The sequence below is a fragment of the Poecilia mexicana genome, unplaced genomic scaffold (genome assembly GCF_051168715.1).
Source record: "Poecilia mexicana isolate PSO_F unplaced genomic scaffold, ASM5116871v1 scaffold_22, whole genome shotgun sequence".
Taxonomy (NCBI): domain Eukaryota; kingdom Metazoa; phylum Chordata; class Actinopteri; order Cyprinodontiformes; family Poeciliidae; genus Poecilia; species Poecilia mexicana.
Window position 1 is genome coordinate 22327731 of NW_028263391.1, and position 23404 is coordinate 22351134.

At 40.0% G+C, this 23404-nt stretch overlaps 1 protein-coding gene across 5 annotated transcripts in view; it reads left to right on the forward strand.

The window, feature by feature from the left end:
• The window catches only part of qkia (QKI, KH domain containing, RNA binding a), an 89813-nt gene that overhangs the window by 58325 nt on the left and 8084 nt on the right, over nucleotides 1-23404 (forward strand). Inside the window, exons 5-7 of one of the 5 annotated variants that reach the window (XM_014994787.2) lie at nucleotides 14786-14873; nucleotides 16737-17153; nucleotides 20343-23141. In XM_014994787.2, the coding sequence (XP_014850273.2) occupies nucleotides 14786-14873; nucleotides 16737-17153; nucleotides 20343-20452 (615 nt within the window). In that variant the 3' untranslated portion in view covers nucleotides 20453-23141. Of the gene's footprint in view, nucleotides 1-14785; nucleotides 14874-16712; nucleotides 17154-20342; nucleotides 23142-23404 lie in introns of those variants that run through there. The other 4 variants (XM_014994784.2, XM_014994786.2, XM_088002353.1 and 1 more) reach the window with 4 other exon arrangements.

Sequence of the window (23404 nt, forward strand, 5' to 3'; positions counted from 1 at the left end):
ACCATTCTCTTCTTATTTGCTCTTAATCTACTTTGGCGCCTTGTGTTGTCATTCATGCATGAGATCCACCTGTATTTATGATCAGAAGCTCACATTTATCATTAAGCCTCCCTGATTAGCTCAATTACTCATGTTTTTTTGTCTTTAAACTGTAAAATGTACCTCCTTTCAGTCATTACATATAAACAGGGTGTCTGTGCAACCTTAAGAAGTCTTATGTTTCATTAATTAAAAAATAATAATAATTTGGCCTTAAATTCCTTAATCACAGGACTTAAATGTAGTCATTTAATCTCATATATGTAGTTTTATTTTTTCCCGGCGGGACTTTTCTGTCTGACACTGAGGCCTCAATAGCTAGTTGGCTATCTTTTTTGCCTCCATCATGGGTAAGTGCACTTTTATTGCCACTTAGCCGGACGAGTTTCGTTTTCGCCACTGGCTCACTTCTTAGTCAACCTGCAAACAGACCCCAGAAATTTTCATTGTTGCTATCCTTGATTGTAATATTAATATTTTTCTATCTTACATTTTGTTCAAGGTTGCATTAAAAGGGTATTAAAAAGTCTCAAATTTGACTTGCTGAAACTTGGAGATACCTTTACAGGGGATTAGTTTTTGCAGGACTTTTTATCACGTGACAGCTCGCAAAATATCTATTTTTGCTGCATTTAGTGAATAAATGGATAATAAAGACAGACGTGCTCTGCTAACGGAGTACAACCTTGCAGTCTGGTTGTAGGTTGCTAGTTTTCGTCAACCTGACAGTCTTCCTCTCCCTGTAGGCTGTTATTGCCTTCATCAGGCTAATGAAGGAGCTGGGCTGGATCATATTAACCTTCTGATCTCCACCTCCCTGGACACCAGTTACAACAGTCTGGACCGCACTATTCACTGCTCCCATTATGTATCTAAATATATGTATGAGCGTGTGTGTAAAGAGGAGAGTGTTCGGCCCATCCCACCTGCACGAACACACCACACCTCCCACATGGATGTTAATCATCTTTTTAATTGACTTCCTCGACTCAGTGACCTCTGCTTGATGCAGCCAGACTCCATTGCTAGGCTCCTCCTGTGCTGCTCTTAGTCGACTCTATGTGTGTATAGTCTATTTTCTAAACTACACGCTGTCAAGCCTGAAGAGTTTATAATATTTGTCTTCAAGCTGCTGCTGTTCTTATCGTCCACATTACTCAGTCAGTATTTCTCATTACTCCCTTTAATCTTTTATAAAGCAAACTCATTTTGTAAACCAGTAGACGGCACCAATGGAGATCAGCTGAGTGTAATTTAGTGAGCATTCACACCAGCCCTGTTTAGTTCGCTTTAATGGAACTCTGGTTCGTTTGTCTAGAAAGTCTGGTTTGTTTGAGGAGGTGTGAATGCTAAATCAAACTCTGACGTGGACCAAAAAGTGAACTATAGTTCGCCTAAAAACCTAGGTCTTGGTTCTGTTAAAGTGAACTCTACCGCGGTTTGAATGGATATGTGAATGCCAAGCGGAACGGAGTCCACTCCAAAAGCAGGAAGCGAACTACAACCTAAAGCATTCCTGGTGGCATTGGTACCAACAATAATCACTACTGCAAGCCATTTATAGAGTTGCTTTGTGAGAAGTGATCAAGAATAGCCTTCTCAAGTGAGAAGCTGATTATTTCTACAAGCACATCATTTATTTCACTTAATTTCTTCCTAGGGATTAACTCTGGGTTTTCAGAATTAGGCATCTTAAGAGAAGATGCATCTTGTTGCTGATTTCACAAGTAAAGCATTCCTTTATGGTCTGTTCACATTATATTAGACACATAATATTCTAAATTCAATTTTGGGCACTTTCATGTATGATCACAGAATGAGGCCGTCTACTTTTAGTGTTTTCTTCTGCTCAAGCTGGCCTTCATTCCTGTATTTAATGCCCCCTAAAGGTGATATGAAGTAATTGCATCAAAGGGAATTCTGCTTAGAGCTCCTTATTTTATTAATTGAAATATAAATATCTGCCATAACTCGATTGATTATTACACTTATAACACCCTTTCACACCTATCAAACTAACAAATTAGCTCATTATCGATGGTTTTTTATTTTAATTTTCATTCCATTTTCAACTAAAAGACTTGACCTTTTCTGAGAAATTTAACACTTTCTTTTTTGCTCTGTCGCTTTCTTGCCATCTTTCTAAATCTTCCATCTTCGTTTTTTTTCTCTGTATTTTTTGTTATTGCTCTTTATTTTTTTCTCGCTCTCCTGCTGTTCGCTGTTCTTTCACTCTGCGGGTGACTGCAGGGACAAGGCATTCACCACTCTGTTGTATTACTCCATCTGCGGTGGCCTTAAGGCGACCTCATCCCGTTAATAACACACATCTTAAAAACCACTGAAGAGACTTGAGATGTCTTCTTCTGCTGCTCCAGTCACACACAAAAGAAGGACACAAAGGTATATGTGAGTGACTTGCATAGCAGAAACTAACCTAAAACCCTCTTTACTCTAGTTTTTATTCTATTATTGCATTCGGTTACTAGAAGCGTCTTTCTCATGTGCCTGGAGACTTGGCCTGCACTGCTCTCATCCCCTGCTATCCTTCCTCTCTATACCTCCATCTGGCCGTCCCTCCTCATCTTCAGCTTTGTGGCTCTCCTGAGGGGCAGACAGGTGTTACTGGCCTTAAAAAACTGTAACCTCATGGGGAGCAACCTGCCTGATCTCCTTGTACCTCTGCTCCCAAATTACTGGCTTGAAAAGTAAAATGCTGTCAGATGTCTTTTGAAAAACAAATAACAAAAGTCATGATTTAAATGCTTAACTACATTTGGTTCCAATAAAACAGATGGAAATACTAATTTTAGGTTGCTCTACTATGAAATTCTTTGTGTGATAACCTTGTGAAAAAATGGCACCACTGCAATACCAAATATTTTTTCAAAATTATAGCTTGCTCTAATTACTCATTTCTAACAGAAAAAGATACTGATTGTTTCCATTGCTGCTAAAAAGAAAGCATATTGAGTGTAAGGAATGCACCGTTATGAAAATTGGTACCAATACCAACATCTGATATTATTGATTTTGTTGCAGATATTTACCAATATCGTATAAATGATGCTACACGCTCCAACGGCCCTGGAGTGTGTAGCACCAGGTGAAAAAGGCAGCAGTTTGATACTTCTAGCTCCCAATTTCTTGAGAAAACATACTGGAAAGGGCAGTCAAAAGGGCAAGAGGTGGATTACACCAAACACGGCTCGTGTTTTTAAATGCATAAATGGGGATAATCTTCCAATCCGATCATTTTCTGTTGGATTAAAAGCTGCTAGCTCTGTAATAGAACTAGCTGCATATTTTTTCCTCTGTGCTTGAAAAAAATAAAAATCAACGCTGTATTCTGAAAGAAAACCTGATCTGTTCAGATGACGTGTGTGTGTTCATCCACCCGGGGATGCGCCTGTGGAAGGCTTCAGAAAAACAAGAACAGGAAACGTCAGGGTGTGATTTTTGTTAATTCCACTGCTCCTGTTTTCCTTCTCATCACCACTCTCCTCACGCATCCAGCCACAGGAAGTGGTGAAAATCCAGGGCAGAGTGGAGATCCCGACTGCAGTAACATTAGTCCCTAACAGCATGTTTGAACTCCTTTCCCATCGGAGTGTCGCGGATGAAACTGCCTTTTGTCTCACTTCGTCCTCATCAACTTGCAGGCAAAAAACATAAATGGGTTTAGCTTTGTCTTGTCTTTAACATTTTCTCCTGGGGTTAACCTGTTCCTAATCATTTTATACATTCTGTTCATCTGAGGTCAGTTGGTTTGGATAGTTACTTGGTTTCATATTTTAAATTGGCCTCAGTCCCCAGTGCAGGTGCATTCTGTGCAAGCAGGCCCCTTGCAGCATGTCTAAAATTGCCTTGACGACTTGTCCTGTTAATTTCAGTTCACAGTCATACACACGCGCATTTCGGTCCCCAACCGCCCAGATCCGTCACATCATTGTGAAATAACCACCTATTTAATCTACCTGGTTGTGTTTGGCTCCTTCAGGGGGGGATTGGAGAGTCCTAATGCACTACACACCAAAAGAAGTCCACTAACAAGGCTGGCTAAAAGGCTCGGACAGTTTTAATCTGCCCTTGTCCTCCTGTGGCGAAGAGAGGGACCAAGCAGGCCCCCGGCCAATCTTTGCCTCTCTTTGAAGGTTCCCCTAATCCCTTTACAGAGAGGCAGGGAAATGCAGAAGTGTGCATACTCCTGTGGGCTGATTTCAAGAGAGTCGCAGTCAGGACTCTAAAGGCCGACTGCTGACAGAACCCTCAGCGTCTCTCTGCCACTTTGTCTTTTTGTCTTACACATGCAAATCCTCCCACAGTAGTTTCTGAACTTGTGGTGGAACCGTTCTGCGGCCAAGGTTCAACATTTGAAGTCAGAACAAACACCCACACGCGCGCACACGCATGGCTTTCATGTCTCCTCCTCCAGCGACCATGCGCCCCAGTGTTGGAGGCAGGGAAATAGGATTGTAGAGCTCTAGCATTTAGAGCGCCTGAAGGCTGCTCGTCAAATTCAGCTCTTTCCTCAGCCTGTGATGCATCATTTGAGTGTTTATGGCTCAAATACGTGTCCCACCATTGGCTTTCTGAACCCTCTTGCTGGTTGCACAGGAAGGTTAAGTTCTACCAATGGAGCAAAAACAATGTGATACTCTGTGAATGACATGATGTTGTTAAAGGGGCAGAATTATGTTAAATCAGCTTTTATGAACTTTATATTATGTTATAATGCTATTCCTTCATCAAGAATATACCTGGAGTATTGCCTTGATTTTTTTCATGCACATTTGAGAATTTTTTTAATCTCCTGTGGCAACCATTCAGGTGTCCAAAACTCCTAGGTGGATTTATCTAGTGCCAGCTTTGAGACAAAGCTCCTCCTCGGAGCTGCAGTTTCCAGGTTTCTAAGCTGCTGCCTCATAGAGTAGTCCTCCCCTGTGGCTGCACACCTCAGCTCCTTCAGACTAGCCAGTAGCAATAGCAAACACCTAGTGGACCTGTGCATCTGCTGAGCTCCTTACGTAAGCTTCTTCTCAATGCAACGCTGGCAAAAACATGGTTAAAAGACTGATGTTGGGATGACTTCCTGAAAATTGAGTTCTTAAAGAGATAGACACCCAATTTCAAGATTATAAGGAGGTAGAGATATAAATTTTATAACAACCGTAGGAAAACGGTTACTATTTGTGCTATAAAATGGCACTATGTGCCTGAAGAACATAATACTCCCCCTTAAATTAACCTTGTTGACAAATGCAAATCTAATATTTTTAGTTAACATTATTTTTTATCAGCCTCTCTTTTTTTTTACAGTGTCCAAACATAAGTATTTTTTCTGACAGATTTGCTTGTTTAAAAAAGATTTTAAAGACTGATCAGGTCTAAATTTGAAGAATTGGGATGTTTAAATGGTTCATCACAGAACATCTCAGATATACTGCCTGCTGAAAATAATGAGCCATCAGAGAACATAAAACCAGCTCACAAGGCTTCTTATTGTGCTTTTAATCTCTTAGATTTAAAAGTCAACTTTAGACAATAAAAAGTCTTAAATATGGACCAATTGTTTGTAATGGCTCCTAAATTCCATTTAGGCACATCTTAAACATGTGGGACTGTTTAATCCTCCACAGTGTGGCATTAATTTGTTTCATTTAATGCAGCTCTGACTGAGGAATTTGGTTGTTAATTTGCATTGTAATAAGACTAGACGGTTCAAGTATTCATTCCTCCCCTGCAAAACCTTGAGAGAACTTTGCTTCTCAAACAGACATTTTGCAGATTCCTTAGAAAGTTAAAATAAAAATATTCTTTCTTTGTTATTGAACATCCAGTGCTTATTGTTCCGTTTCGTTGGTGTTCCTGATTGAAATTTGTGCTATTTTGGCTTGTTTCTCTTTCAGTTTTAGCATGTTTGACATAAACAAAAACATTAATAAAATTAATGGATTTTATTTTCACAGTGTAATCCAGATATTTACACACCTGATAAAAGACAGGTGTGCTTTATGTCATTTGGGATTAACAAAAGTATTCCTAACTGCTGGAGTGAGAGATTTTAAAGAGTATTATTATTATTATTATTATTATTTTATTTTATTTTTTATTTACTTTCTTCAAAGTCAGAAGTTTACTTTATGGACATCGTGGAAAAATCTAATAAAATATGGAAAAATATCAGAGAATTATGGAACTCTACAAATCTGATTAACATCTATACCTGGCAAATCTTTTGACATTCAGCAAGTGGTTATAATGTTAGTGATCCAAACTGACCTAAAACAAAAAATAAATTAAGAAATGCCCAATTTAATTGGGCAACAAAACAGACCAAATTTTACTTCTGATTGAATTACGCTCAGTTATTTGTAGAAATCCAGAAATATAAGAAAAATAGGTTGTTGTTGATGCCAGCCTTGGACTTAATCAATAATCTCAAATGTTTTGCTTTGTCAGGTTCCCTTAAACACACAACCTAAGGAAGGTGTCTCCAAAATGTATCTGGGTTTGCTAGCATACACACACAAACCTTCAAAAGGTTTGCATTAACATCTCACATGAGATTCTCAAATCTCTGTTATAAGAGAAGGCTTCAGTGATCTGCTTTGAGTCAGGATCTCTGAATCTGATGCAAATCCTTTTGCAGCATTTAAACCTCCCAAATCATCCCTGCCCAAATCCCTTCAAGATATTCCCCGCTCGATTGGATGGCATTAAAGGATCGTGGCGACAGAACAATACATCGTCTGCCAGTGTGGTAGAATGAGGTATAAAAGCAGGGTTGGGGAAAAAGGGGAAAGAGAAATGGAACAAAAACGGACGGTTACTCTAAAGGTTGCAAGAGCAGATTGAGTGAGAAGGGTGGAGATTTTTTTATTTCCATGCAGAGAAATGTTGATGATTAAAAGAGAGGAGAGGATAAACTAACAGCTGTTTGTTGGGCTGTACAACATGGGGATATCATGAGACACAACTTGGCATCAGATGTTCCTTAAAACGGATGCAGATGGATAAGCTTGAGTCATTTATCTAAATTGAGTTGTGAAATCCAGGTTTAATTTTCTAGGTTATTACTGAACTCTGATCTGCTGGTAATGATTAACACATGGAATCCCTGCCCCATTCTGTACCGGTCAACAAATCAATGTTTTCCACAAGCCAAAGTTTTTATTACAGAAAATCAACTTTTTCTTCTTTCTGAGTCTTTATATGTGCAGGTAACAGGTTGAAGGACAAATTCTCTTTTGCCCCATTGTTTTTCTCTTTTCTAGTGTTGGTGGCACCGAGTCTATGTACAAGTCTGTCAGCAGATATTGATGGGGTTAGCACACAGCACCAGGGCAGCCCACTTCACTCTCCTGCAGTCCAATAAAAGGCTGTAATAAGCCCCATAGATCTAGGAACTATTGCCAGGTTTGGGGCACAGACTGTGCTTGCCACCCATACATTGCCCATTTCTCCTGACCCCTGAGTGGCTGTTGTGCTTTTCCAATTAAATTACTGCTTTTCTCGAGCATTCTGCCTTACATACAAAGTACCCACCAGTGTTATCCTAGCCAGGGCAACTTTATTAGCACCCTTCAGACACAAGGTAACTCAAAGTACTTTATGGAGAAATAAAGGACCATCTGTGAAAAAAATCTATATTTAAGAGAAGAACATGAGAAAAATGTGAGCATCACTTAAACATAAATACAACCAATAAATAACCAACATTTTTAACTGTCAGTTATCTTACCAAAAGTAAATCAGGGAAAGCATAGAAATGTGAAATAGCAGGTGGAGTACCCATAGTAGCACAGCAGTGAAGCAGGAAGAAGAAAACACTTCTGTGCTGACAGCAGAGAGCTAACTTTTTCAGTTTGAGGCGTCTGCACTAGTGAGGTTGGTTATGATGCAGAAATAAAGGCTTTATTAGAACAGTTCACTCCTCACTTTGTAATCTGCCACTCTGTTCTGTACCTCGCTAAGCTGCAGGATTGACAGTAATGGGGTGGAGCAGCCCTGATACGTTTGTAATAATCTGACTGCAGTCAGGTTCCCTTCTATGCTAATGAGCCGGTGTGTTGTTGGTTTTGCATGGCTAATGGCACACACTGCTAAAAGAGCTGTGTGCAATGGAGAAAAAGAGGCTTTGCATGAGGACTCTGAAGGTATAAGAAAGCCAGAGAGGAGAGTTGCAGGAGATTGCATTGTTAGTCATTGGTAGAAAAAGAAAATCCAGCTGAGGCCTAATTCCCCTGGTAGATATGATCACAAAAGCTAAGGAGCAAGGCAGAGGAAAGAAAATTGCCTTTGAAAATACAGCACTGACTTATCTTTTTTTAAAAGTGTGAGCATAATGTGCTCCAGCACAGACATTAAATGTTCTGTTTATTAAAGAGAACAGAAAAATGTTGAACTCATTTGTCTTTTTCCCCCCCATCAATTATCAAAAGTCTCATCATAGAAAAAAAAAAAAAAAAAAAATATATATATATATATATATTTTTTTTTTTATGGATTGGTTTATTTTGGTTCCTCTGTAATTCCTAAAGAAAAAGAATGTGTTTAGCAGCATGTTCTGACTTTATTTACTGAGCAGTTGTCGGATTTACAGTCTCCCATGAAAATGCTGGGAGAAAGTTAGCTGCATATGTTTTCATTTCTGTTTGCGATCCACGTTCCAAGTTTGCTTTAGTCGACTTGAATCGATTAAACTTCTTGTCAGTAATTTATTTTGTGTGGAAATGTTTTGAAGCCTGCTACAAGTGCTCATTCCTTCCTCTTCTCTCACCCTCTGCTTCTGGAGAGTGTGGAATTGTTGATAAGTCGTCTTGGCAGCTTGGCGGGAGTAATCATTTCCCTCCAGATGTTGGAGTTTGGGAAGGAACCAAAAGGGGAGCGGTGACAGGGAGGAGGAGTAAAGTTGCGCCGGTACCACCAGTTCCAGCCCCGTACATGTAGTCGCCGCTCCTCCTTCCCCTTCCTCCCCCCGTCCTCGGCTCTGCACACACAGCCTCTGTTTCCCAGGTGGCAGCCAGGGCAGGCTGTGTTTACTGCTCAGGTAATTGGAGTAGTTTGGAGAGAGTCTGACCCTGGCCCTGCTGAGGCCTCGGAGATGTGTGTGTGTGAGGTTGGGCGTGCACACTGGCGTCTGTTTGTGATGACGGGCAGCGAGGCCAGGGAAGGAAAGCAGGCCTTAGCCAGTGTCAGGCCACTGGGGAGCAGACAAATTGGCTTTCACTATTCTTTCTCTTTTCTGTCTCCTATTCTCCAGCAGTCCTTTTCTTCTCTCTCCATATCTCTCCATCCCTTCACTAACTCAAAGATGATCTTTCATTCCGCCTCTTGTACGTGCTATGTGGGGCCTTTTCTCCTCCTAGACTTATTTGTTCCCTTCCTTTTCGTTCTGTTTTCTGAGCTCAGCTGCATTTACAGTCACTCCTGCCAGATATGAGCAAAAATCCCCCCCACCCCTCGGCTGCGGCTATAAACATGAGCGAATTCAGTCGACCCAACCCAAGTGGCTGTTTACATCAGTTGGCTTGGCAAAGAGAGGGCCTGAAAGTGGAGCGTCAGAAGGGGAGTTTGGGTGCAGACAGACATTCAGTCATCTGTTTCTTGTTGTATTTCAAACGCGCCTGCAGAACAAAGCAATAAACAGAAATCTGGCTTTAGCTGCAGTTTGTATATGTATTCATATCGTAACTAGCGTGGGTCAGAACAAGCATCAAAGTAAGGAGCCTCAATAAGATTTCTTGGAGAGATTCCCAAACACATTTTTACAAAATTAATGACCATGCTGCCATCAGTTTTAACAGTGGACCCCCGCCCATTTACGGTTTAGTGTTTCCAGATTTTTCGTGAAACACAACCCCAAATTATTTGCAGAAAATTTGCCTGATTTGCAGTAAAGTATATCTAAAATATTTTAAAGGAAATTCAGTTTGGGAAGCTGAAGTAAGGTTTGAGGTTTAATTCTGCTGTTTGAACTATATATAAGGGTCTCACTCTAATCAGAATATGGATGCATGTCAGGAGTGTCGAGTGTATTGACTTTCTCAACACACTCAACACGTCCCACATTTTTTCCATATAATTTCTACCAAAAATAATGATTGGTCTGGTTAATGGAAACAACTAAAACTTTACTATGATAGTCTTGTTTTGAAATAAGGATGAAATTAAGTGACACGTGTTTGATGTAGAAGACTCTAAATATGTTGTGCCTGCTTTTTTCCTTATTTTTAAATTGAAATAATCCCACCAAAGATATATATTGATCAGTAATGTGCTCTTCAATACCTACTGATGCAGATCAATATACTGGATTTTAATGACTGCATGTGCACTGTTGGTCTTTCAGACTGGGTTCTTTGATCATTTTTATACCTATTTATACTTAAGTTGGTATGATTAATCAAATATGTTCTGATGAACTTCTCTGAACATAAAACTGTGAGATATTCTAGAACCCATACAGTTTAACACATAATCACCCAACTAAGATGGACCTAATTTGCATCCAAATCAGGCCGTGGGACCTCTACACTAAACACAGAAACATGACAATGATGTAGTTTGTGTGAGCTGACCCCATCGCAGGCTTGTCAGGTAGGACATGGCTCACCTACTGGAGCTCATCTCCGTCCTCTTCCCTTCCTATTTCTCCCTCGTTCCCCTCGTCCCTCTGTCTTGCTTGTCTCTGATAGCTTTTACCGCTCTGCTGATTTCACAAATAGGCCTCATTGATTGAATCAGATTCTTGTGGATAGAGCGGCTTTATTGAGTGGCTTTTCCACTGATGGACAGCAACAGGAGGGTGTGTATGTTTGTCACATGCACGCAGGTGTGAACGGCAGGGAAAAGCTAAAACTTCCTCCCCTTGCTCCCCCTCATCCTCTAATCCAGCATCCGTCCCTCTCCCAGGTATTCAGCAGCCGGAGCATTACAAACTCTTGCGGGATCACAACACCGCCATCCTCTGAGTGACTGGCATATTATGGCTTCTGCATGCTGACTGAGAAGTGTGTTAATTGTGACGACACCCTGAGCAAGTTGACGTTAAACAGTTAACTGCTCTTCATGGTGGTGTAAAAGCTGTGCTTCCGCCCAGCGTACATGAGGCAACATGATGAAAGTCAACCCAGCTTCTCCACAGCAGAGTCGGCAGCATCTTTGTTTGCTTTATGATCCTGTGTGCATTCACTCTGAGTTTGTCATCTTCTCCTAAAAACCTTTCCAGGAGTCACAATACTGGATGAAAGTGGGGGGAGTTTCACAGGACTCTGGTGCGGTTCGGAAAAGTGGAGTTTAATTTAATTTGTTTGATAGAAAAAAATTCTGTGTTCCTTTCATGTTCCATTGTCTAAATCCACTTCTTTACGCAGCTGTGCTTTCTCTTTCCCAACAAAAGACTAGTTCAGCAAAATCAGCAAAGCTTTTTAAAAAAAATATGTTGGTTTACTTTGGGGTCGGGTTGAATTTTTTTAGGCCCAATATGAACTCAAATCACTGATCAAGCAATTTATGGTCTAACATTTATTCTTTTTTTTGTCCCTTCATTCATGTATTCATTTGACTGCACATCCGTTTAGCAATTCATTCATTTGTAAAATAATTTGTTCAATAATCCATCTATCCACCTACTTATTGTGCTTCCTTCCATCTACACATCCATCATCCGAAGAGCGTTTTACTGTAAGCTTTTCTGTTAAATTTGAAAAATAGGCGAAAAGGATTACTCGAAATTTAAGTGTGAAAAAGTATGGCCTAAAATAAGAGAGGAACTATTGGTTTAATAACTTCACGTCATAAATTATTGTATTTCAGATCTAAGAGCTCAATCCAATAGTATTGTCTTGCTTTGCCAGCATACTCTTAGTGAACATGAAGCTGCATCCCCTGCCCTGCGCTGAGCCTCTCCACAGAGCAGCGCTCACCTCATCCCAGCTGCAGCATCTGAGCTCCCCGCCTTTCTGCTCTCTATTTTGTCTCTCTGCTCTCAACAGGCAGGTTGCCTCCTATACAGAACAGGTTGGATTGGGATCTTTTTTGCGTGTGCCTGTTTAACCCCTGCAGACCTGCACGTCTGTCACAATAAAATGCACACAGATGCACATAAGCTTCTCTAACATTTCTGCTGCCGAGCTTCTTTTTTTTTTTTTTTTTCCAGTTTTTTCTTCCAACAACCCTTTAAAGATGAAAACGTGATGTTTGCCGTTTCTTTCTGCGTTTCCATTGGGCAGCAGGTTCGTGTTCGCTGATACCGAGCAAAGCAGATTCCCTGCCATAATCCTTCTCATGCAGCTTTTTATACATCACCATGGCAAAGATAAATGTAGTCCCAAAAAAATCAACTTGTGAAAGCAATGAATATATTGTTCAGAATTTTTATGGTAACTTCTTATTCTCCATTGGCCTGGCCTACTTTCAAACAACTGCTGACTCTTTTCAGAGGATACACAGAATGGTGCGGTCAAGGTGCGCTGGACTTTTTCGTGAATAAATATTATAAAGATGCAATCTAACTAGGATCATTGTAAATCATTGTTATCTCATTTGATGTATAAATCTGTCTTACATATGTGTGGGGTATAATTTTAAACATCCATAAAAAGCCCTAACTTAATTTATCTAAAATTAAGGCCTTAAAATCATTTGAAATGTAGCTCAGCCTAATCAAAAGTCTTAAATTTTCACCTGGCTGCCCTATATAATCTCATATGTAGCTTTATTTTTTCTTGCCAGACAATTTTGTCTTGCACAGGTTTAATGCGCACACAAGCATCTTCAGTGTGTTCTGTGCTGCTAATATACCCATTTCTAGCTAGCTAACTTTTTTCCTGTCTATCACGGGTAAGTGAGGATGTCTCACCAACTGGGTGAACAGTGTTCGTTGTTGCCAGCTCTAATGAGCCCGTGGGATCCCCAAATCATCCCCAACATTTTATAGTTTTTTCAGTCTTAAAGTTCATTCAAGCTGTTGATTTTTAAGGCCTTAAAAAGTCTTAAAGTTGACTTTCTGAAACTTCTGGATCCCCTGTTAAAGTGCTCCTATAAAAAGAAAGCAGGCAGATGTCTGCAGAGGAAATGAAGGCAGAATTCTTTTATTAAGTGGAAGTTGTGTGATGGACTAAACAGTACACAGCTCTGCAGCCTTATATTTAGTCAGGGGAGACCAGCCTCTGTCACTCTCTCTCTCACTGTGGCTGTGTTGACGAGGGGTCTCGAGGGAGGGCTTAACTCTGAGCCCTCCTTTTCTTCCCCCTCCACATCCATTCTTTCCTCATCATCCTCTGAATGCGACACGCTGTTGCTGAACTACCAATTTGTCGAAGAGGCCCTCCGCTCTGAGACTGAATAGAGGAACGGAGTCGGCTGCCTTTTATTTTGTCCTGTTGCGTTCACATGAAGATGCGGTGTGCAGATGGTGGAGGAACCAGTCCGTGTTTTTGAACTGAAGCGTTTAGCAAAAAGATACAAAAAAGCCATGAAATCGATAGTTACTTAAGGTTGGAGTGAGGTTAGTGAAACTTGCCGCTAACGCTTTTGTTCTCCTCACTTTGGAAAATGATTCGCATACCAGTCAAGCTTAAATATGATGCACTACCTGGGAAATTACAGGGGCTTTTGTGTTGTCATGGTTATTGAGTGTCTGGTAGCTCCAGGGGAAATGGAGTTTCAAGGTGCTGGGGGAGGGATTGAGGTGACGGAGGGAGAGATGGGTGTTAGGAGGAGGGTGAGGGGGTGGGAGGGTGCTATCTTAATTGCTTTCCGTGAATAATTTCAGTTCCCTAATTTGGCAATAATGACAGTGGCTGCTGCTTTTGTATTTATTTATCCAAACATTAATTGACAGGACTGACATTAGCTAGGGCGGTTATTGCGAGTTTGATTGCGCACAAGGGAGCAAAGAAAATTACAGTAATTATCATTCTGATATGGATTATGAATATGCATTCTCACACTTAATGTCTCTGTCAGCATTTTAGCAACAACAAGCCACTCTGGAATGACAACGGCACTTTAGCTTATCCCCATCCGTGTTTGACTAAGCCCTGTCCAGGCAGTGCTTGTAGAGGACATTAACATGTCGTGTTGAAGCGATTCAGCGGCTCCATGGGAGCACAGAACCGCCTGCCATGTAGGTTCCTTCACTGTGTTGGGATTAAGACTGAAACGATTAATCGTGATTAATCGATTACTGACATAATCGCCAGCTAATTTAATAATCGATTAATTGTTAACTGGGGTATACAGACTCAAAGAACAACAGACTTAAGAGCAATAATTAAGCCAAAACTGTGTGAAAACTACATACATTTTCCAAATCTCCTATTAAGCACATTTTTCTAATAAATTAATCCAAAAAATAATTAACAAATCAGCCCTAGGTAGTATTGGAAGTATTTTTTAGCTGCAGATGCATCCTGTGCTACAAATGATTAAGCGTTCACTAAAGGCATTAAAATGGTCTCCTTATTTTAAAAGAGAGTTTAATTATTTATTTGAATCTATGAATATATTTCTAAAAGACTTAAGTGGTTAAATGAAAAATATGCAGAATGTGCCAGTTTTTTTTTTTTATGTGATTAATTGATTAATCATCAGATTAATTTATAGAGTAACCCATTGCTAAAATAACCATTTGTTTCAGCTCTAGTTTGGATTAGGTCTGAAGTCTGTTCCTGAAATATATAAATAAATAAATATATATATATGTATGTATAAATATTTGTCTGGTTGTCTCTTTCAGGCCGAGGGTGAAGACAATTTGAAGAAGATGCAGCTGATGGAGCTGGCTATTCTCAACGGGACATACAGAGACAACAATGTCAAAACACGTAAGTCGACTGATCGGTCTGTTAGGCAGCATACATGGCTAATATCTTCATAACACACACCATATATAACCAGGCCAGAAGTTCATCTGACTTGTGAACTAACAGCAGATTAATTTGTAACAAGATTTAGTGTTTTCATGCTGCCACATTAACTTAGACCACAGCAGACGATTAACAAGCTTTCTGAACAGTCAGATTGTTTTCTGAATTACATCCAGGACCATTTCTGGTTTTATGTTTCTTTCCTCTCAGCATTTATCCATTCGTCCTGCCCTTTGTTATCCATAAATACATCTCCGTACATTGGATATCATCAAAAACATCATTTATTTCAGTAATTCTTTTTTTAAAAGTGAAAATTATGCATTAAACAATTCATTATGCCAAAATGTATGAATTCCTAGTGTTTATTTCTGTTGATTTTGATAATTAAAAATAAAAGCCCCAAATTAATATTCAGGGATATGCCACCTCTACATAAACTGGATTAAGGTAACCAACAAGATTATTAGAAAGTTGAGTGGAAGGACAAACTGTAGTACAAAAAAACCACATGACTAGATCCACACCCCATGCATGATTCTGTAGTGTTGCTAAATATTAAAAGTTAATCTATTTTTATGGTTTTGTATATTTTTTATGCATTTTTAAGTCCTTGAAACTTGAGCAAGTGTTTTGCAGTTATTCTTAAGGTGTGAATTAATGCAAAATGAGGCCAGACCAAGTATTGAGATCTTTTACAGTGCAGTAGATGGACATTGTTTAATAGAGCAACATTACTGTATTAAAAGCCTTGTTTTTATTCTAATTTTCTGAAATCTAATTATGGGTTTTCATTAGCTCTAAGATGCAATCATCTGAATTAGCACTCAAAACGTGTTCCTCTTGTAGTGGATTCACTTTTTGAATTGAATTACTGAAATAAACAAACATTTTAATGATATTTAGAATTTTTGACATGCCCCTGTACATCCTCCTCCTCACTTGTTTCCATCCGCTTGATTCTGCATGTCAGTCACCAGGTTTCATCAACACTGAGCTTTTCGCCAGCCAGTCCAGAACCTGTGCATGTTTTGATTCTTTGCGATCTCTGCTTTCCTTTCAGATGGTTCTAGAGTTAATTATTCTGCACATTTGCCCTTCAATCTGTGAAATTTGCATTTTAATTGATCAATTTAAGCAGTTATTTATTTATTTGTTTATTTTTTGCGTTACATTAAGCTAAGCCACTAACTGCAGTCACTGAAGCACTTGATTTATTTAGAAAACTGCTAAAAAATGTTTTTCACACCCAACAGAAGCTGACTGCTACCAATGCATTTAAATTGAATTGATCAGCAATATGTTGCAATATCAGCCTTTGTGTGATGAGCCCACAGTGTTTCTGCTGTGGCTGTTTTTAGCGGTGTCGTCTGCAGTCATCTCTGTTGCCATGTGTGTCTGTACCTCACTGTGCTGTTCCCATTAAGGTTGGAGCTGCTGTGGTGATGGGGAGCTTCCAGTTGGTCACAGCTGTATTTTGTGCCTTTCCTGTTTTGGTGTGGGGAGGGTTTAATTCATTTTTTATTTTTGGCTGTGTTCATTTGTTGTATTGATTAAAGTTTTTTGCAACAGACTGTCGCTTTTGTGGTTCACCACCATGATCATTGCATGGACTAATTTTCCTTTTTGCTCCTCTCCTCTTTTTGTCCTCTCCCCCCCTTCCTTCCCATTCACCTTTCTTTTCCTCCTCTGTGTTTCCACCCTTTTTCTGTCCATCTGTGATATTGACCGACCACGCTGCACTTTGTCTTCCTTCTTTCTTTCTGCTCCTGTCCTTTGCTCTCTTGCTTATGGCAGCCCCCCTTGCGTTCTCTCTTGCAGCAGCGGCGGCGGCCGCTCAGGGCCCCCGCCTCATAGCGGCCCCCGCGGGTCAGGTGTTGCCTCCGTCGGCACTCCGGCCCCCGACGCCGGCCGGGGCCCCCATCATGAACCTCATCCGGCCCACTCAGATGGCCGCTATGCTGCCCAATGGCACCCCCACCTTGGTGCCTCCCACACCAGACGGCGGACTAATCTACACCACCCCATATGATTACCCCTACGCCTTGGCACCCACCTCGTTGCTGGAGTACCCCATCGAGCACAGTGGGGTTCTAGGTAAGAGAGCCTGGGGCAGCTTGGGTGCAGCGGGTACAGCGGCCAACTTTAGCCAGCCTGGACAGGAGGGCAGCTTGTTTTACCCCGGAATCGGGGTGCTGGACGCAGCTACCATGAGCCACAGTCAGGACTTGTTGAAAGGTAAATATGTTGTGTCCACCTGAAGATGAAAAACAGATAAACTCATAGGGTGGATGTGCTGGTGGAGCTCTTGGTGATGGCTCATACGGACACTGCAGTATACTGAAAGGGGGACAGACGTTACAGTGTGAACGCTGGGCTGTTGAAGTCTCTTTTTACTCCTAAAGTGAGCTTATTTCACTGTTTTTAGTTTCACTCTGGCCAAACAAATCCGCTCTCAGGTTTACATCGCCTCTTCTCTGCAAGGTTTATAGCAGAAGATGCCTCAGTATGAAGTGAGGCACACTGACAGAAACACACTTTCATACATGCAGCCTGCTCTCTAACCTTTTCATGCACTGGCCTGGAGGCATATTCAGTCTGGCGGCAGATCCCCTCGGATTTCTGCAGCTTTTGAAATCATTTCTGCGCGCTGTTCTCCGCGGGCAGGCCTTGATGCCTAGAGACGGTCCCTCTCTCGCTCCCACTGGGGATGTTCATTAAATTCCTCCAGTATGCCCTTTTTTCTCCCCCTCCCTTCCTCACATCGTCTTAGCTTCACCCCTGTTAAACTTGAGCTTTCTCCGCTTTTTTACCTGACATCCTCCTTAGTTTCTCTCAGGAGGGACAGTTAAATATTTAGCTCCACATATTATTCTTATTCTCAATGGTGCTTAAAGCTCAACACATCTGCTACCAAAGAGACATGTGTTGAATATTCTGACATGTGCAGCATATGTTGTGCTAAGGACTGTTGGAATGTTGCTCCCAGGTTGAGACAAAAGAGCCTCTGTCAGTTTGTGCGGATCTCTGTTTGACACAAACTCCTCTAATGTCTCTAAGATCACATGCCGGCAGCTTTTTTTTTTTTTTTGTGTGTGTGTTTTTTTTTTTAGTTGACCCAAGCATCATGGGTGCCGCTGGGAAACGTGTAGAACAGGCAGGGACAGCTGACTGGCTTTTCTCTCTTTAACTTGCAGGGTTACACCAGCTTAGTGCATTTTATTTACTCACACTATCGATCGGTGCCTTCAGCAACACACACCTCTCGCATTCACACACTCTCACGGATGTGGCTCTGCTTTATGCAGTTCTGTTTCCAGGCACTGGCAGGTCGCCGGCTTCTTCAGAGTTGTGCTTGGTGAATATAAAAAGTTTACACACCCCTGGTAAAATGAGACACAGATCAATCATTTCAGTGAAAAACAGGCCATGAACTGTTTGGAATTATACTATAATTTATTCCATATTATAGTAAGTTATAGTATGGAAATAATTTTATTATAGTGCTATGATCTGTGTTTTTGCTTTGAAGTGTAGTCATGGCAACATTTGTTCTGTCATCTTTGCAAAACTGCTCCAAATCTGTGAGATTGAGAGAAGATTTCCTTTGCACAACCTTCTTCAGGTCTGTGTTTGGACTGGGCCGTTCCAGACTTCAGTCCTCCTCTGTTGAAGCTTTTCGTTTGCTCATTTGGATCCGTGCTGTAAGGCCGGGATGTCCAAAGTGCGGAAGAAATATTTTAGCCCACAGTCAACCCAAAAAATCAGGAAACACTGTGCCTTTCTAATATTTATTAGAACACTTTGTGTGCTTTGGATCTTGTACACTACTTACTTTGTGCGTTTCAATAAAGTTTTGCACATTTAGTTTATTATTGACCAGACACAATAAAAAAGGCACAATAAGTTTATTTGTGGAAATAATTTTTTGTGCTTTCATCTTGGACAGCACAGGTTTAAGTGGAAATTCCTCTTCCTGTTACTGAATTTGTCCCAACATTAACTTGAATTTGGGCTTTTTCATAATTCCTTCTACCTTGACTAATTTTCAGCACGAGATGAAGAAGAATAGGCCCAAAGCATAATGCAGCCATGATCATGCCTCACTGTGGACATGATGTTCTTTTGATGATGTGAGCTGTAGGTTTGGCTGGTGGATATTCTGACATGACTGTCCACCAGCTATCTTTGTGGATGAAGTGTGACTGAGAACATTTCGTAAAGGTTCTGAGAGTTATGAATGACCTCAGCTGGATATCTCTTGTTACCTTGAGGTCGTTCCAGCTCTGATCCAAGAGGCTTGAAACTTTGGAAGTATCAGAAACAATCTCACTGATTGCAAACAGAGCACTGGGCCAAATGTCTATTTAATTCTCTTTTGGTGCCGTTTAACACTGATGATCCAAATGAGTCCCCAACAATACCAACATGTGCATTGTTTTGTTCACATGTCTCGAGGCGCGAGTTTCTGTGAAACTACTTAGGGAGCTGAGTAAAGGCGACACTGTAGGTGTTAGAAAGATGTAAAGCCACATTCAAGGTGGAAAATGTTGTGAAATTATTTGTTTTGGTGTCATTACTTAAAAAGCAGCATAACCTGTTTCCAGAGGTGTGTAGACTTTTTAGATTCTCTGTAAACACACAACCACAACTCGTCGCAACAGTTTCAGAATAACAATCTTGTTGAATTTAGATCTCAAATCATATGGCGGCGCTTTCTCTGGGAGACCTTCTGTTTTCGTTTTAATCCCTGCACACATCACTTTTTTTAATAACTCTTGCACGTCCTGCGACACGCAAACAGTTTGTTTGTGTCATGCATATGAAGCCGTGTCAACCTCTGCAGCAGGGGGAAAATCAGTGTTGACAGATATAGGTGGAAAATGACTGGCTGTGCCGTCAGTGAGCAGATTGACCAGGAGAGAAATGGTGAAAAGCTGGAAGGAGAAAATGAAGGAGAGGTGGAGAGGCAGGTGGTGTCTGCCACGATTCAATTACCATCAGAGCTGGATTGGATTTCCCCACCTTTCAAAATAAAGAGACAAATTTCTCTCGGTTCCCTTCTGGGTCCCACGGGGAGATTCACATTATTCCTGTAGACAGCCCAGCACCCCCTACTCCTTACCACCCCATATATCTCTGAGCACTGTGGAAGTTTAGTTCTTAAGTTATACAGTTTTTAAAGCAAATCTCCAAAAAGATGTATTATTTTTTTTGCTACCAAGTTTTTCTACTTGTAAAAAGAAAAAAAAAAGATATATGTGTTGTGTATATGTACCATAATCTGTATTATGTTAATTGTATTGTGTAATCCAAGCATTATAAGTCCTAATGGTTGAAATGTGAATGTTGTTACTGTAAAAGATGACTGTTTTTTCCTTCCTCAAAGTGAACGGTTTCTAACCTTGTGGACCTGTTACAATCTAGGTGCAATGGCTACTAAAGTGAGACGGCATGACACGCGGGTCCATCCTTACCAAAGGATTGTGACCGCTGACAGAGGTCAGTTTAGTCTCCTAGCTACATTTTGCTATTGACTGATGCATTTATATGAATATTATGCCTATTATGCCTCACTGCCTTAGTCAGAAACTTGTACATTGTCTGTATTGTACTATTTTTTTGTTTTCCTCTCCCACCTTACCTGCCCTATGCAGAGAATCTCAATAAATTAGAATATTGTTGAAAAGATAATTTATTTTAGTAAGAAAATTAAAGCCTTTTATTATAGTGGTCCATTACACACAAAGTGACGCATTTCCAGTGTTTATTTCTGGTAGCGCTGGGCAATATGGCATAAAATAAAACCTCAGATGTTTTAATACCAGATCCGATTTACGATGTTAATGGCTCTTATCTCAATCGTCCCTTCAGTGACCTCGTATGACAGAGTATTTGGGCCGTTTATTGTTTACTTATGAGAATTAGTCATAATATTAGCAATTCTATTAGGAAAAAAAATTACAAAACAATTTTAATGAAGAAAAAAAGCTTAATTATCTGACATGACCAGCTCAATTTGTTTTTCTTCAAAACAGACAGTTTGCATGATAATTTCAAAGTCCTGCTACAGATAATAGTTTGATGCTGACATGTTAAATGATTAATATTTCTATTAAGTGTTATATGTAAAACATATACCAAAGTACAACTTCACAAGATGCTCAACATTCATCATTTTATTTTTTTATGTTTTCTCTATAAACTACTTCTTCATTCTCACAATATTACAACTTTATTCCTGTAAAAATCGTAGTCTGGCTCTGACCCTTAAATAGACTTCAAATACATAGAAGTTGTAAAACACGATTGTCAAACAAGATGGCCGACCTGGGAGCTCTGACATCGCTCTGGAAACCCAAGGAATGCGTTGTTAAAAAAATAAATTTGATTAATCCACTAAATCGTTTTTTCACCCAGCCATGGTTTCTGATGATGTTGATGATTATCGCTTGCAGCTAATGAAAACCCCAACATTTGAATGTTAAGCATTTTAAAACAGAAATATGAGCCTACTGACAGCATGTAATAGTATATTCAGTGTGGGGCTCAATACTTGGTGTTTTGCATGATTTACTGCACCAGTGCAGCATAGCATGGTTCTGCTGAGGTGTTCAGGAAGCCCAGGTTGCTTTAATATTGGCCTTCAGTTTGTCTGCACTGTTGGGTCTGGTGTCTTCCTGTTGATGATGCTCCATGGGTCCATGGGTAATCTGGAGATTAGGCCAGATTAATTTGCTGGCAAACTACCTGCTGTGGTAAAATGGAGACTAAAGGTTTTGGTTCTTTTGGAAGTGTTGCTTAAGCATGTTTTTTACCACACTTTTTCCTTCCATTCAATTTTTTTATTATTGGCTTTACTTATTGTGGCTTATCCTCAAATAAGTAAAGTGACTATCTGCTAGGCAAATATTAAGGCCACACGTAATCTGAGTATGTATTTTATTTCGGCCTTGTTTGGGATTTTCATTCTACCAAATGTTTTTTTCTTCCACTGAACTTTATGAAAATATGGTAGGTTGCTGTCTTTAACTGCGTTTCCATTGCAAATGTGCACAACATTTGTCAATATTCTGCTAATGTAAAAGAAAATTTAAAAAACTATCTCGCATTGTGTTGTTTCCATTAAACAAAAAACACAAAATCACACGTGAATAAGTTTGTCCATTAAAAACTGCCGTACTGTGACCCTGTACCACTTCCTGTCGCCTTGTTCCCGTTTGCGCCAGAGGCAACATCCAGCTGTCGGTCATGTGACTCGTGTAAATAGTGTTTCCATTGCAGTTTTGTGAAATAAACCAATTTCCATACGGACAAAAAAAAAAAAAACTTATCTCACCCTCGAGCCAAATTTATCAAAAAACGGGAGATTTAAAAATTGCTGCATTTCCATCAGTCGGATTTAATTTCAAAATGTTAACTTGCGCAATTATATTGTCAATGGAAATGCAGCTAATTTCTTTAGCAGAAAGCTCAAACTGAATGTTGGGCTTTCATTAGCTGTAAGCAGTTTCGTTAAAAGAACATAAATAAACAGTATGTCACTTTGTGTGCTAGATGAATCACTGAAATAAATGATATCCTAATGTATTGAGATGCACCTGTACATCCACACACCTGCTAAATGGTTGAGTGTGGTATGCACATTTTGTTTACATGTAGTACTGAACAGTGACAGTGTGTGTTTAAGTCAAAGCTCAGGCAAAAACGATCTTAAGAGATTCGGTTCATGCAGCTGTGAAGCTAAAAGAGATGAATAGTTTGCAGGCAGTGTTTAAGGTGTAGAATGACATTCCTCTGATGAGAAATTAGAGCCAAAAAAAAAGAAAAGAAAAGGGAGCAAGCTTGCTCCTATCCATCATTTATCTCCTCTCCTCATAAGGAGCAAAGACAAAGGGGATCTTTTCTATCCTGTATCTGAGAGACGAGTAGCTGCGCTGCTGCCAGCCACCATTTCACCTACGGGATTTAAATTTCTTTATTATTTTTCTAGAAAAGATAGACGCGCGCAGACATTAGCTGAGGTAGCTTGCGTTCTCTGCAGTGTATTGCAAATATATTGAGAAAAAAAAGCTAAATACTTTTTCTTTTTTTTGATATTTCAGTTGTACACGAGGTACTGTCATTTTATATTTGGAACATTTTATATCAAATGTATTTATGGTTTTGTGTATATTTATATTCTATAAAAATATACTGCGAAATAAAGAGAGAGAGAATCAGAAAGCATTGATTCTTCTATTTATTGCACCTCGTAACTTTAGTTACTTTGATCAGCTTACCACTAATCACACTGTTTGTGAAAGACACTAAAACACTAGATTTTTGTTCATTTCTTTGTCTTTTTTTTATTTTAATTTATTTAATTTTTTTTGGTTCGGCTTTTCTTTGCTTCTGTTTTGTGGTTTCGGGGGCAGTGTGCGCTTAAATTAAACCGACCGCCTAGCGACCTGAATCAGGGGGTGTGGCTTAGCAGCATCATGACTCTC